The sequence below is a fragment of the Penaeus monodon genome, chromosome 40 (genome assembly GCF_015228065.2).
Source record: "Penaeus monodon isolate SGIC_2016 chromosome 40, NSTDA_Pmon_1, whole genome shotgun sequence".
NCBI classification, from domain to species: domain Eukaryota; kingdom Metazoa; phylum Arthropoda; class Malacostraca; order Decapoda; family Penaeidae; genus Penaeus; species Penaeus monodon.
Window position 1 is genome coordinate 16,131,691 of NC_051425.1, and position 14,896 is coordinate 16,146,586.

Genomic DNA, 14,896 nt, shown 5'->3' on the forward strand with positions numbered 1-14,896 from the left:
GTGGCGTCGAGCAGATTTGGAAAATCAGAATAGTATCGGAATACTCATGTGATTCCTAGATGTTCTGGGTTAGTTTCTTCAATAGATATGATTTATTTATATGTAAAATAGGCAGCATAGAAGAAATCGATGAGACTTTATACAGGATGAGTATGCAAAAAAAATCGAAATATCCATTTGTATCAGCTGTGGAAGAGATTCGGAATCTTCTTGTTTAGGGTCCAAAATAGAATCAAAACCTTTAAAGGCTAGGATTAAAGTCAAGAAAAACATCGAATCCTGTTATTTGGGAGGAGCAACTTTCTCCCAAGATTTCCTCCGCTTATAGTCACCTGGGCAGTGTAAACATGGAGGAGAGACCGAGTAGAGACAACACCTCGCTCAACTCCCAAAATGACGACTACGAAGCCACAAACGCGATTGAGGCCGATGGTGTCTTAGACGACAAGCTCCTTGATGCCGTCACGCCACGAATTTCGGTCCTAGACGAGTCGGTAGAAGACGAGGACCACCCAGTGAAAAGAACTTTTTGTACGCGATGTCGCACCATTTCTTCTAGTTTCCTGTCAACGTCGTATGTCTCGGGAAGCGATAATTTATCCGGCATAGAGAGGTTCCAGCATTCGAGGAATTCTCAGACGCGTTTTCTAGGCGACCAAGGACATCCTGTTTCAGCTGGAGACTCCCTTGAGGATAGTGATGATGTCCCTCTGTTGCGTGTAAGTCACTTTGGGGTAAGGCGTACTCGGACCTTGTATTGTGTCTTTAAGGCCTCCCACCCACCCCACAGACTTTTTATTTTATTTTGTAGTGCCTAAGGCCTGTTTACCCCCCCCCTCCCCAGCTACCCCACTTTTTAACACTGTTATTGTTCCAGCACCAGATCTCATAATATTTTGGCCATTCATCTGGCATGCATGCACACAAATTCTTTGTGCAAGAACATACTTTCATGCTTACGCATATTCTTCTAAACAAACTTTGGCACCATTTTTTGTTGGTTGTGGTGTGTGTGGCGACTGATCGACACTGGATTGTTTCAGAGTTGGGAATGAATTTGCAAGTTTTGCTGCCATGAAAGAGAGTTTGACAAAATTGCAAAAGAGTATTTTCACACAATTTTGTTTGAAAGATTCAACTCTGGCTTAAACTCTTTGCCCAGTGTATGCTTCAAAACTGTGGCAGCAGTCCTTGAATCTTTCACATAAAATAGTGTAAAAGTGCTCTCTGGCAATTTCATCAAATGCTTTCACGGCAGCAAAATTTGCAAATTTATTCCCAACTTTGAAACAATCCATTGTCAATCAGTCATCACACACACCACAACGAACACAAAAATAGCCCCAAAGTTTGTTTTGAAGAATATGTATAAGTATGAAAGTATGTTCTTGCACAAAGAGTTGATGCACATGCATACCGGATGAATAGCCAAAATTAATCCACCTTTTCTCACATTTTCTGTGCATTCTTTTTCTGTTTCCCTACAATCTTTGCCTTTGGAACTGACTAAGCAAAGTTAGGATTCTTTTTAATCATGTGTGAGTGTAGTGCACTGTCGTGTATTGCGGCTTCATCTGTTTTTTTCCTCTTCATCTTGTTATCTTCCATCCTGAATTTTTGCCATTGGTATTTAAGCAAATAAGGAGGACTCCTTTGACATTCAGACACAGGAAGTCTTTCAAGGTTATCCACTGCTGATTGATTTAAGTTTGATTTTCCTCTATTCTTCCTCTAATTAATTCATTCATTTCATTTCAAAACAATTATCCTGTGGTCTCTGATAAGACATGACAACTGAATTCCACAATTTTTTTTACAGAAGTTAGTATTTTATTTCAAATTTATTTATGTCATTTGCCTCAAGGTCATCTTTGTTCTTCTGGCTTACACAATCATTTTGAGTCAAATAAACATGATCATTTATCTTCCTGCTGTTTTGAGATATAACATAAATGGCCTACCATTTATTTTTGACGGCCAACCCATCAAATTGTGTAGATAACCTCATAAAAACAAGTGACACTTTTACAACAACTGTTGTAGATGATACATGTGATCAAATATGTGGAAAATATGCAAAGTTTCGCAATTTTTGAAAATGGAATTTAACTTGATTATTAAGGTAGCTGTTGGGTTATTCTTAATTTTTTCTTAGGTACGTAAGTAGTTCAAGAATTTTCGTAACTTTTAAGACATTTATTTTCTTACATGTGACAAATTATCAGGAACTACTGGCAAAAATTGTTAGCAGTGGCTCCATAGTGCTCTAGATCATTTTATATGGAAGAAATGAGGAAAATCTGAATCTAGAAAGTTGTGTGAAGTTCTGAGAAATAACCAGCCAGAGATTTGTTACAAGTGCTTAGAACAAAAAAGTAAACAAAAATGCGTTCAAAGGCATGTTCCCGATTCCTTGAATTATGTTTTAGGATAGCTGTTCATAAGTAGCTAGGAGTGTTCTTAGTCTACCTTTCGTGTTTAGGTGAGGTTACCATTCCTCCATAAGGCACTACCGTATGGTTCTCACAGACCCCTCCCCTAGGAGAAGGGGTTTTGTTCCTTTAGGATATGGGCCATAGTAGTAGGGTTGATATCCACCTGACATTTTAACGCATTTAACCCAGTGCCACCAGGAAAATGCTGTGCTCTTTTTTAATTTTTTTGTTAAATGCCTCTACACATATATCGCTCTGCAAGTGCTTAGCCACAAAGGAGTCAATTAGTATATCTTGTGACCTTACCTGATTTCACATTTCCTTGAATTGTCAAGAATTTTTTTTTTTTATACTAATACTATGAATATCAATGGTGTTATGTTTTTTATAGACATTATAATTACTATAATGTAATTGACATTAGTAACAGCAATATAAGATGATGTAAAATATTTTTAAAAATCAAGGAAAAGGGTAAACAGGCAAGATAGCATTACTTGTAATTGGCTCATTAGTGACTTAGTACAAGTATAGCTATCTATGTATAAAAACAATTAATAAAGTAAACTCACATTAGGCATGGTGTGCGGGGTTTGTGGACAGGGATATTTCCTGTTTCATGAACCTCCACACAAGATTTCAAATTATGTGGGGTTGATTGCATGTATGTCAGTGAATTTCATGAAGTTTGCCATCTGGTGTATTTTGTTAGGCATGTTCAGGGATCCCAAAGATAAATTTTTAAAAAATAAAATGCACACATGAATTATTCACAACAAACAATTATGACAAAGTGATCTCAAAATACATAGTGAATCATGAATACAAAAAGTAATTAAGAGATTTATCCCCACCCACCCCTAAAAAAAAGTCAGTGGGTATCAGCGATAGATCTACATAAAACAAGGAATGTACATGTGTGTGTGTGTGTGTGTGTGTGTGTGTGTTTGTGAACTGTATTCATGTTGACAAATGTATAAAAGGTATGAATAAGACAATATCTTCACAATACAAGAGATGTATTTGACCAGTTTCAATTGTATCTTCGTCAGAAATACACGATACATATGGCCTATGCGACAGGACAGGGCGACAGGAATAATTTGACATGAGTGTACGAAGCTCTTGGAGGAAGATTAAACACAGTTGGCATATAGGAAGAGGCTCTTACCTTATTTCCACAAGTAAATGCACGTGGAATGTATCATCCGTGAGCCGTGGCTGGAAGAATGCGGGCTCCAGGGAAGACAACTTTTCCATACTCACGATCCTATTCCTGCCTGCCGTGACTGGTGCTGCAGCATGTGTTGCGGAAAATTGAATAATACAAAAGTAATGAAAGATGGCACAAATAAGAAAATGTTATTTATTGTTATTGTTATTGCATAGAGTTGGAGACTATACTAGAGAGATGATATGGTGTCTGGCAAGGAAAACCATATATTGCCATCCAGAAACAGAGAATCAGATGAGATATATAAATCTTTGAAAGTGACAAAGACAAAAAAGAAAAATGCAGCAAGAGATAATAACATTGCAAAGGAGAGGCAAGGAGTTTTGATGCTGCACGTGAGTGTTCGTATGGACTAGCCCTACAAACCACAAGCTCAGGAGACTCGCCAATCAAATAAGCCTTATTCTCTGATTTTGGGATTCATACAGGCAGCGAGGCGCCTAGATCCAATGGGTTAATAGGAATTATAGAAAAATTTGGTTTGTGTTTTGTGTGTGTGTTTTCTTCTTCTTCTTCTTCTTCTTCTTCTTCTTCTTCTTCTTCTTCTTCTTCTTCTTCTTCTTCTTCTTCTTCTTCTTCTTCTTCTTCTTCTTCTTCTTCTTCTTCTTCTTTTCTTCTTCTTTTCTTCTTCTTCTTCTTCTTCTTCTTCTTCTTCGATGGGGAGCAGGGTATTAGTATTTTGTCATCTCATTCCATTGTTTAGTTTTCTCTCCTCATCATGCTCTCTCTAAAAATATTGGACTATTGGATGTGTTACAACCATGAGATCCATGGTAAATATAGAGAAGTGGAAGAGACGGCAGACTTGCTCCAGAAATACATAGAATTTCTTATTGTCTGCAAGTTTTTAGTGTACCTGAATTATTTTAAGTATTCTTCTGTAACGTTTTACAAAAGAATACTGCAAGACTGGCTTTGTTCTAGGAATTCCTGTGTGAGGGAGGAGTGTGTTAGTGCTGTTAAAAGCATATATATTTGTTTTATAGAGTGGATTTATTTATAACATACAAAGATGATGATAGACAAAAAGAAAGGATAAGTGAATGCAACTATATCCTTGTGGCAAAGTTGAGATTTTAAAAATGGTTTTGTTTTGGTGCAAGTGATTTGGCTTTGTTCATTCAAAATCCAATATTTTCTTTCTTCTTCTCCTCCTCCTCCTTCTTCCTCTTCCTCTTCCTCCTCTTCCTCCTCCATCTTCCTTCATTTTAAGAGATGTACATGGGATATTATGCATCTTGTATAAGTCAAAAAACAATTCTTTCTCTTTGCATGCATTATTTCAAGCTACCTATTATTAATCCATAATCTAAGCTATTCAGAGTTGCTGCTCATGCTTTTTACCATATTGTAACCAAGATTCCCCCGAGGGAAAACAGAGCAAGAGATAATCACACAGTAACCTTTTCTCGTAGCACTTGCGGGAAACACCTTTGCTTTACATTTACCAAAAATTTATATCTAGAACTGAAACAGCTTTTTCATGCTACTATTAGAACATGGCACTTGTTTACTGCACATCTTGCAAACTTATTGATATCTCGTATTTCTTTTTTTTATATATATAGCCTATATACTGAGGTCCTTCTTTCTTTCTTTCTTTCTTTCTTAGCTGACCTTCATATTTCTTGTTTATGAAACTGTTTTAGAATACTGCTACTCCTCTCTTTAGTCTAACACAAGTTTTCAACTACCTGCTTTTCCAACAAAGAGTACCAGCCTGCCAAGGGAATCAAGTTCAAAAGTTATTTGAAGCATGTAAAGGATATACTAAGTACATGTTTTTTTCCTTTTGTCCCCCAGGATGAAGATGGAGCCGAGAACGGGCATGCAGGCTTGGGGCCAACGACGCCAGCATCTGCTGATCACTGCCACATGCCTCGAGCTAGTCAGCGAGCCTCCGGCCGTGCCATGACACAGCTCCTATTAGCATGCTGCTTGACTACAGTATTTATGGTAAAAACTTATTTATTCCAGAAGTTGAGTTAAGGGAAAGGCAGCTAAGATATTCCAAAAGCATTCCCCATATAGTAGGCTTCCTTTACTATATTATGAACATTATTAACTATTATTATCATAGTCATTATGCATTTCCTGTCGTGTTTATAATTAAAAACTTGGTATCCTGATCATTACCGTTGTGGTCAAAATGATAAACCCAAGGTGTTTGTCAGTTAAAGCTGTCCTAAGGGAATCAAGTTACCTACGAGAGAAATACATCTTGTCGTTCAGTGTCGTTCTCAATTTATATATTTCTTTTTGTCAGTTATATGAATGTGTGTTTTCCATATTAGTTTACACTTTGCTATATAAAATGAGTAAGAAAGTCACCTCAGATTTAATAGATGATGAAATATGGAAATTCTTAATTTTTATCCCTTTAGCTTATCATTTTCTTTGGTTTGGATATTCCATCTTTTCAGTTACATAAAGGCAGTAATAAACTGAATTTGTAGTACAGTGTCCATATTAGTTTATATATTACTTCAGAATATATGCAGTAAAATCATTACAGATTAGGTGGTGAGAAATCTGGATTTTTTCTTCTTCTTCTTCTTCTTCTTCTTCTTCTTCTTCTTTTAGATTATCATGTTCTGTGACTTACATATTCCATTTTTGGGGGTTTATGAAAGTTGCAATAGACTGAATTTATAGTCTAGTCTAAAACTTGGAAACTCATCTATGTCAAGATTTCTTTGATTACACATCAGCTCCATTTAGTTTAATTGAAAATATCATACAGAAGTTTACCATAAACACAGATCCCCATTTCTTGAAGTCCTTATTCCATTCTTCTTCATTTTCTGATGTCCTTGCCATATGCAGACAGAGGTTGATATATAATCCCAGAAAACTTGGCACAGATCAGTTTCTGAGTTTTATACTACACTGTAAATTAAGTCTATTGTAACTTTCATAAACAGGGAGTTCGACACATATTTGACACCTATAACAAGTCCAAAATTTTACATCATAGAAAGTGCGCTAAGGTTCAAACTCCTCTCTTACCGCCACTTCCTCCCTCCCACCTAAACCCAAATCATTCCTCTTCGACAGATTGCCGAGGCTGTGGGGGGTTACCTGGCCAGCAGCATAGCCATCATGTCAGATGCAGCCCACCTCTTTAGCGACCTTACGTCTTTCATCGTCTCACTTGCAGCAATCTACCTTTCTCGTCAGCCAGCCTCAAAAAATATGAGTTTTGGGTACTACAGAGCAGGTGAGTGAGTATGGAGAGGGTGCCAATGGGGGGGTGAAGAGATAATGAAGGAAAGGAGAAGAGGAAAGGAAATGAAATGAAAATGGATATAAGGGATAAGAAGGTTCTAAGATTTGTCATTCAGAGAGGGAAGGGAAGGGAAAAGAAACAGAAAGGGAGGGCAAAGGTTGATAAAAAAAGGAGTTAGAAAGGAATGGGAATTACATGAAATGAATTAAGGAAAGGGTGAGATAAAGAAATAAGGAGGATTTTCAAGAATGGAGGTTAGAATGAGAAATGATGGCAATAGTGAATGAGGCAAGGGGGCCAAAACATAAAACTGAATGTGGTCTCTCCCAACACTTATTCATTTATATCTGTTTATTGTTGCATGATATTTTAATGTTTTTAACCCTTATCTGACGGGTAGTATTCATAGTGGCCCGGGCCTCGCTGCCGGGGTCTTATATCTTCGCCCTAGCATGCGCGACCACTCATGCCAAATACCAGCATCCCATGCCGTTTCTTCGTAATACTACGAAGATATGTTGTATTTTCAGTTTTCATTATTTTCTAAAGTCTCTACTTGCCAAACTTCCTGATAAATCAAGACTGAAGGGTATTTTTGTTGTTATGTAGACTCCATAGTTGATCATTATTCGGTCTATAGTACGAATAGAATAAGCAGTGTGCGGCATCATGGAGTTGAAATTGTCGGTTTGTTGCATTTTTTTTGTTTGTTGCATGGTAAAAATGAGAAAGTGTTAAAACCGACTTAATCACACTTTCACTGGCAGAAAAATAATCTTTTGCCGTGATTGTAACAAAAAAAAAAATCATGGCATGTCCATACATACTCTATGACATGTGCGTACGTGCCCCCGGCAGATGGTCCCACCATGCCATGGCATGTGCGTTTATGCCACCCGTCGGCAATGGGTCAATATGTATATTTGGTATTAAGTATTTGCATAAGCAGTCCTCGACATACAGTAGAGCTCTGCACCAGAATCTGTACTATAAAATGAAATAACATAAACCAAGACAATTTTCCCCAAAGAAGTTACTTAAAAATAAAATAGGTTATAGCCCCAACCTCCCACTTGGTTTTCATGACTTTCTATATATATGAAAGTAAATTTGGTTAGAGAGAACCCCTTCAGAGAAATTATAGAATTTATGGAAATTATTATATTCAGCAAAACAAGACTGTTATACAGGACTCTCAAATGTGTTGGACAAAAGCTATGTGATTAACCCTTTGCCGACGGGTGGCATGTACGTACATGCCATGATTTTTTTTTTTTTTTTTTTTTTTTTTTTTTTTTTTTTTTTTTTTGTTACAATCACGGTAAAATATTATTTTTCTGCCACTGAAAATGAGATTAAGTCATTTTAACACTCATTTTTACTATAAAAAAAAATGTAACAACTCCATGATGCCACACACTGCTTATTTTATTCAGACTATATAGCAAATAATGATCAACTATGGAGTCTATAGTTGATCATCATTCGCTATATATATCCTTCAGTCTTGATCTATCAGGAAGTTTGGCAAATAGAGACTTTAGAAAATAATGATAACTGAAAATACAACATATGCTCGTAGTATTACGAAGAAACGGCAAGGGATGCTGGTATTTGGCATGAGCGGTCGCACATGCTAGGGCGCTGATATAAACCCCCGGTAGCGAGGAGGGTTAACATTGGAAGAGAGCACAAGTAGCCACTCAGAGATGCCAGGCTGGAGGGACTTCTTACATTGCTGCTTTGCGCACGCGTGCGCGCACACACACACACACACACACACACACACACACACACACACACACACACACACACACACACACACACACACACACACACACACACACACACAAAAAAAAAAAAAAAAAAAAAAAAAAAAAAAAAAAATCCTTTTCTCCTTGTTTACTTCTTCATTATATCAAAAACATTCTTTGACAGTTTGCATAACTCTCAAACTTCTTTCAACGTTCAGTTCTTCTTCTTCTGTCTCCTCTTCTTCCTTCCCTCAGGCATCTACTGATGTCTTGTGACTGTCACACACATCAATATATAATATGGCCAAAACTTGCAAATAATCAAGTTCATGAATGGAAAGCAAGCAGATATTAAAAGCTAACACTAGGCATGATCATGATGGCAAAGACTAAAAAGATTTTTTTTTTTTTTTATTATTTCCATGTTGTCCCATTCCTCTTTACCATCTTTTCATCCCACAGAGGTGCTGGGTGCAGTGGTGAGTGTCCTCATCATCTGGGTCATCACTGGTATCCTGGTGTTTGCAGCAGTCCAGAGAGTCATCTCAATGGATTTTGAAGTCGAGGCAGACACTATGATTATTGTCTCAGCTCTGGGTGTCGTCATCAACATCATGTAAGTTCCCACTATAGTATAACAGTAACTAGACGACGATCGTGTGAAATATGACGCAGAAAAACTGCAGGTATTGAAGTGAAGACTGAGGGAAAGTAGCATTCATACGTGATCTAAATATTGACTGATTTTTGTTGTTGTTTTACAGTCATCCTCCATTAGTGGAAAAAGGAAATTTGTAATTGATGATCATAAAAATGCGTATTCACATATCCTTTTCACATCATTACACATTTCAATTACCTCCTTTTTCTCTCAGCCTCGGTGTGGTCCTCCACATGGGGCAGGGGGGACATGGCCATAGTCACGGAGGTCTTGGTGGCCATGGTCACAGTCATGGCCGCAGACCCAGCAGAGCCCAGGGAAACGAACAACAGTCTAGCAACATCAACGTCAGAGCGGCTTTCATTCATGTTTTGGGAGACCTGATTCAGAGTATAGGCGTATTGATAGCTGCATACGTTATTAGATATTATGTAAGTATCAGGATAACTGTTTTTTGTAATCATTTAATTATATATTTTTTATAGTTAGTTCATGGGTATATTGTTTCTTTGTATTTGTGCTGAATACATTAGTAGAAATTGTGGGAAATTGAAAAGCTAAGGTTTGATGTTTTTGTTTTGACCCCAAACAGCCTCAGTACAAGATTGCTGACCCCATATGCACCTTCATCTTCTCCGTCCTGGTGATCATCACAACTCTCCCCATCCTGAAGGACCTAACTCATGTCCTGATGGAGGGCACACCACAGGGGGTTGACTATGCATCAGTGTCAGCAAACCTTACAGCTCTTCCTGGAGTGAAGATGGTTCACTCCCTCAATGTGTGGACACTTACCCTTGATAAGAATGCATGTGCAGTGCATATAGCTATTAGTGAGTATATTATTTATTTATCTTGTTTTATATTTATTATTATGATTATTTATTTGATAGTGTTTTAGATATTTTCATCTTTATTAAAAAAACAACACTCAAATAAGTGTACTTGTGATTTTTATGTTTGATCTGAACTGGCTCACAAAAAGTGGTAGGCTGTTTTCCCCCCATTGTTTTTCCTGTCAGTGGGTAGGAAGAAGTTTGAGGAAGTAAATATGGCATGTCCGCTAGGTTTTTCCAGCTGCATCCCCCATACCCATAGCCATTCCCCACTCCCTTTGTAGCTCTTTGGTTCTCAGAGTCAGTAATGCAGGCATCCTATGAAGTCTTTTAATTAAAAAGTGGATGAATGTAGGAAGTACAAAATCAGAATTCTCTTATTGTATAGCATGTATAACCCACATGCACCTCCATTTCCATATCCCTTCAATGCTGGTGCCAGAAATTTCTGTGTCACTCAGTCCGGTGACATCTGGCAACCTTTTGGCCAGGAAGTTCTGCTCCTGTTTTACTTGCTTTAGTGAGTCATCATGCCTGTAGTTGCAATAATAAGTTGTTTTTTCATGACAGCTATAGGCATACCTGGCTATAAGAGGTTATACACTGTACCCCTTTGTCGCCCTGAATCTCTGGTATAAGTACCTCTTGGCATTGTTGCCATCTTTTTTTTTTTTTTTCCCCGAACTATGTGACATACCAGCAAAAGATGTAGATTTTCTGTTTTGTGAATTCAAGCTATATACATCAAAGACCAAAACTGGCCTAGATGGAAAGTTAACCTTTTGCCATCAGGTGGCATGTACGCACATGCCATGGCATGCCTGGACTATATTCCAGGTGGCATGTGTATACGTGTATCCCGTTTTCCGGGGGCATGCACAATCATGCCGTGCAAGCTATGGTGCTAACACTACTTATACAGCCCAGGAGGGAGGGCTTGCGTATCAGGAAACCACCCAGCAGCAATAGGCTAAAATATTATGCTTTTTGCTAATGAGCAGTGAGGCATGACTGAGACGTTATGGTATTTGGTGATGGTCACCATCTGCAGGTTGTAGCCATAACCATCTCCATTGGACTCCAGCCTTTGGTAGCAGAGGTTACTCTAGGAACAGTACATCAGGAACCTTGCTCAAGAGGTTGAAGGCCCTTTCCTTAGTAAATGACATTCATCCTATAAAACACAAGCCCTGAGAAAGCTGAACTACAGGCTCTCCCCACAGATGACTGTAGTCTACTCAGTGGATTAACAGATCATTTCAGGTCATGTTAAGGTTCATGAAAGTTGGCTGAGTATTTTGAGCAGTTGTATCAGGATGACCATCCAGCACTTAGATTGATGCAAGTATGCAGGTTCCATCTATCAGCAAAGAATCTCATACCTTGACTGACATTAAAGAGGCCATCTCTAAGCTGAAAGGTGGTAAAGCAGTGGGCATATCCCTGCTGAACTGCTAAAGGCTGATGATGAACCTATGGTGTAGGGTTTGCATGGTGTCCTGGCTGTCATCTGGCAGTTTGGTTCCATTCCCCCAAACCTGTCAAGAGGTATGGTCATCCCTTTCTGGAAGGGGAAAGGGGATCTGCAGCAACTACTGAGGCATCACACTGCTTAGGATACCAGTCAAGGTTCTTGGTTACATTCTTCAGAAACATATCGTAGACCACCTACCAATCTGGATTCTCCCCTAGCAAGTCCACAGTAAACCATATCCTAATGTTTTGAGTGTCTTGAGTTAAGTCAACTTCAAGAATGCATTTGAGTTGGTGCATTATGAATCATTCTGGAAGGTCCTGAGACATAGGGGTATTCTGAAAAGGATTATTGGACTAATAGCAAGCTTGTATACTGGCACTGAAAGTGCTGTAAAGTGTACTGGGGTCTGTCTAGCTTCTCCCAATTAATTCAGGAATGAAGCAAGGCTGTGTTCTCATACCAGCACTTTTCAACAGTTGCATGGACTGGCTAATGGGTAGAGCTATTATCCTAAGCAGCAGCAGAGTAACAATTGGCAATGTCAAGGTCACAGACCTTGACTTTGCTGACAGTGTTGTTGTCCAATCTGAGCCTGGAAGCTCTAGTGGCAGCTTTTGATGCATTTAACAATTTCTTGGATTAAAACCAAAGTCCAGGTCTTGGGGGTCCTGCAAGGAGACCATGTCCAGTTGGTACATGCTAGCATCAAGGAGATTGAAGTCAGAAAGTTTAGTCTATTTCATGACTGGACTGTCAGATCAGGCAGTCAACAACTGTTTCTTTATAGAAATGAAACCTGGATGCAATCCCATGCCTTGGAGTCTCATCTTGATACCATTTGTAACAGGTCCTTGCACCTGATCATGGGGTACACTTGGAAGGACCATGTGTCCAACAAATAGTTTTTACGATGAGACCAGCATAGGACCTCTTACTTGCACAATCCAGTAATGCCAAATCAGGCTTTATAGGCACCTAGCTCATTTCCCTGGAGATGGTCCTGTCATTGGACTGAAGACCTGCCTGGCAGTTCACCATGAGAGACTTTTGTGTCTGGAAGTGAAGAGTGGATGCAGCTATGTGCCCACATCAGTGTCAGCTCCTTTGATTTATTATTATTATTATTATTATTATTATTATTATATATATTTGTTTTATCCTTTCCCTTTTTCTTTTCTCTTTTTCCCCTTTTTCTTTGTTCTTTCTTTTACAACAGTTTTGTCACTAAACATCACTAAAACTTTGTATAACATGCAAACCCGCCCATAATCAGAACCCCATTTCCCTGTAGGTGGAGAGACAGATCCAGAGACAGTGCTGCAGGCTGCCCAGAGGGTTATTCGAACCCGCCATCATATCTACCACACAACCATCCAAGTAGAGCGTTACCAACCTCAGCTGATGGACAATTGTCAGCAGTGTCAGCCACTTTCTAAGTGAGGTGAGGGACATCACGACCACCACCAGAAAGGAAAGAGGAGGATTAATAAAGAAGAGCATGATGAATGAGCTGTGTTGTCATCAGTGTCATTGGATTTAATAAGGTTTGTCCTGGAAGTGTTGGAATGCCTGGGCTGGAGGTATTCTGTAACTGGAAAGCTTTCATGTGTGCGTAGACAATTCATGATGACAATCTGATGATAACATATCATGGCAATAATGTATGGATTTATTGATTTTTTCTCTTTCTCTTTTCTTAAACCCTTCCACCTGTAAATGTAACCACAGAAACTGAAGTTTTTTAATACATTGTTATATATGCAAGACAATCTTAAAACTCAGTTTCTTGTATTGAAAGCTAATATTGTGTTGAACCAAACTAGTATGTTTTTCCATTGAATTATAATTTGAACATTTATACACTTAGGAAGTCCAATGAAATTCCCTTAGAAGCATGTATTCATGCATATTTTGGAAGGTTCATCTGCAGGGGAATACACTATCAAAACTGAAAGAGGTGAGTCAGAATAGAAGACAATAACCAGTATTAGAAGAGGTTTTCTTTTACGTCTTGAATCAGAACATAACGTAGGGTCTAAAGTAGGGTTTAGTTTCCCCACATATATGAAATGATAATATGTTTCAGTTGGCTGTTTAAGGTGTTATATAAAGTTATTCTCAGTTAAAGAATTAATGAGTTCAAGTAGATTATCACTTTATCAAATTGGGATAGATTTCTTTTCCTTTAGTATATGCATCAATGTCTGAAGCAGCATTGTACATTATATGGCATGTGTCAATCCTGAAGTTTGAAAGAGTAGCCTCAAGAATCACTTTTCTTTTGCTAAAAGATCCCCCCCCCCCATTTTTTATTTATTTATTTTTTTTTTTTAACATGCACTGAAATGCATTTGGTGAAAGTTATTTGATTATAGACTTTGCTAGACCCCTTGGGTAAATGGGGAGAGCAGATTAGAATAGTTATATTATTATCATTAACATAAAAAACACGCAACCTTTACTTTACTGTATATGAGATGTATTAGTGCAGTAGTACAACTGGAGAGCTAGGATTAATTTGATATGACATGGATTTTTCATTACTCATTATACATGTGTTGATATTGTTACAACATGAACAAATGTAACCATTATTATGCATGACTGACAACATAGTATTTGGAAGTGAGGCCTTAATTCTTTAGAACTTAAAGCTTATCAATATTGTATACTGGAATATTATTTTTTAAATTGCATATGAATTGCATGTCTGTGGTGATGCATATCAAAAAATAATGCATAGCCTTTTTTTATTATTATTCCAAAATTTTATATATAAATCTGTATCATATGTTACATTTAGGTTGTATAAAATGTACATATATCATTTGCTAGATTGAAATGTGAAAAAAAAAAAAAAAAAAAAAGTGTGCAATGTAAGTATTAGGGAAGAAAATAGCATTGAAATACTGTAATTCGATAGTATATCAGTCTGAGGATGATGCTGTGAAATAATTTCTAATTTCTTTTATTATAGCACTATGAATTGATACTTTTCCCTTATGTGAATATCTTAAATGATATATATCAGCAATTTAAATGTTTGTGAAATGTGTAATTTACATGCTTAGAAGTTTTTGATACCATAACATATTACCATCAATACCAAAATGGTAGCAAAATAACACTTTATATTAAAGTAGTAAAGGCTTTCCTTTTTTATTTCTTCTTTCGTCATCTTTTTCTTCTTCTTCTTCTTCTTCTTCTCTTTCTTTTTCTTCTTCTTTTTCTTCTTCTATTTGTCATGCAATTTAAGAAAAGGGAAAACAT

At 37.6% G+C, this 14,896-nt stretch overlaps 1 protein-coding gene across 2 annotated transcripts in view; it reads left to right on the plus strand.

Moving 5' to 3' along the window:
• Positions 1-14,616, plus strand: part of LOC119597775 (zinc transporter 2-like) — an 18,540-nt gene extending 3,924 nt beyond the window's left edge. The window contains exons 1-7 of one of the 2 annotated variants that reach the window (XM_037947407.1): positions 325-719; positions 5,473-5,625; positions 6,727-6,889; positions 9,115-9,268; positions 9,528-9,744; positions 9,906-10,146; positions 12,918-14,616. In XM_037947407.1, the coding sequence (XP_037803335.1) occupies positions 348-719; positions 5,473-5,625; positions 6,727-6,889; positions 9,115-9,268; positions 9,528-9,744; positions 9,906-10,146; positions 12,918-13,066 (1,449 nt within the window). In that variant the 5' untranslated portion in view covers positions 325-347 and the 3' untranslated portion in view covers positions 13,067-14,616. Of the gene's footprint in view, positions 1-324; positions 720-5,472; positions 5,626-6,726; positions 6,890-9,114; positions 9,269-9,527; positions 9,745-9,905; positions 10,147-12,917 lie in introns of those variants that run through there. The other variant, XM_037947408.1, reaches the window with a different exon arrangement.
• The last annotated feature ends 280 nt before the right edge of the window (positions 14,617-14,896 follow it).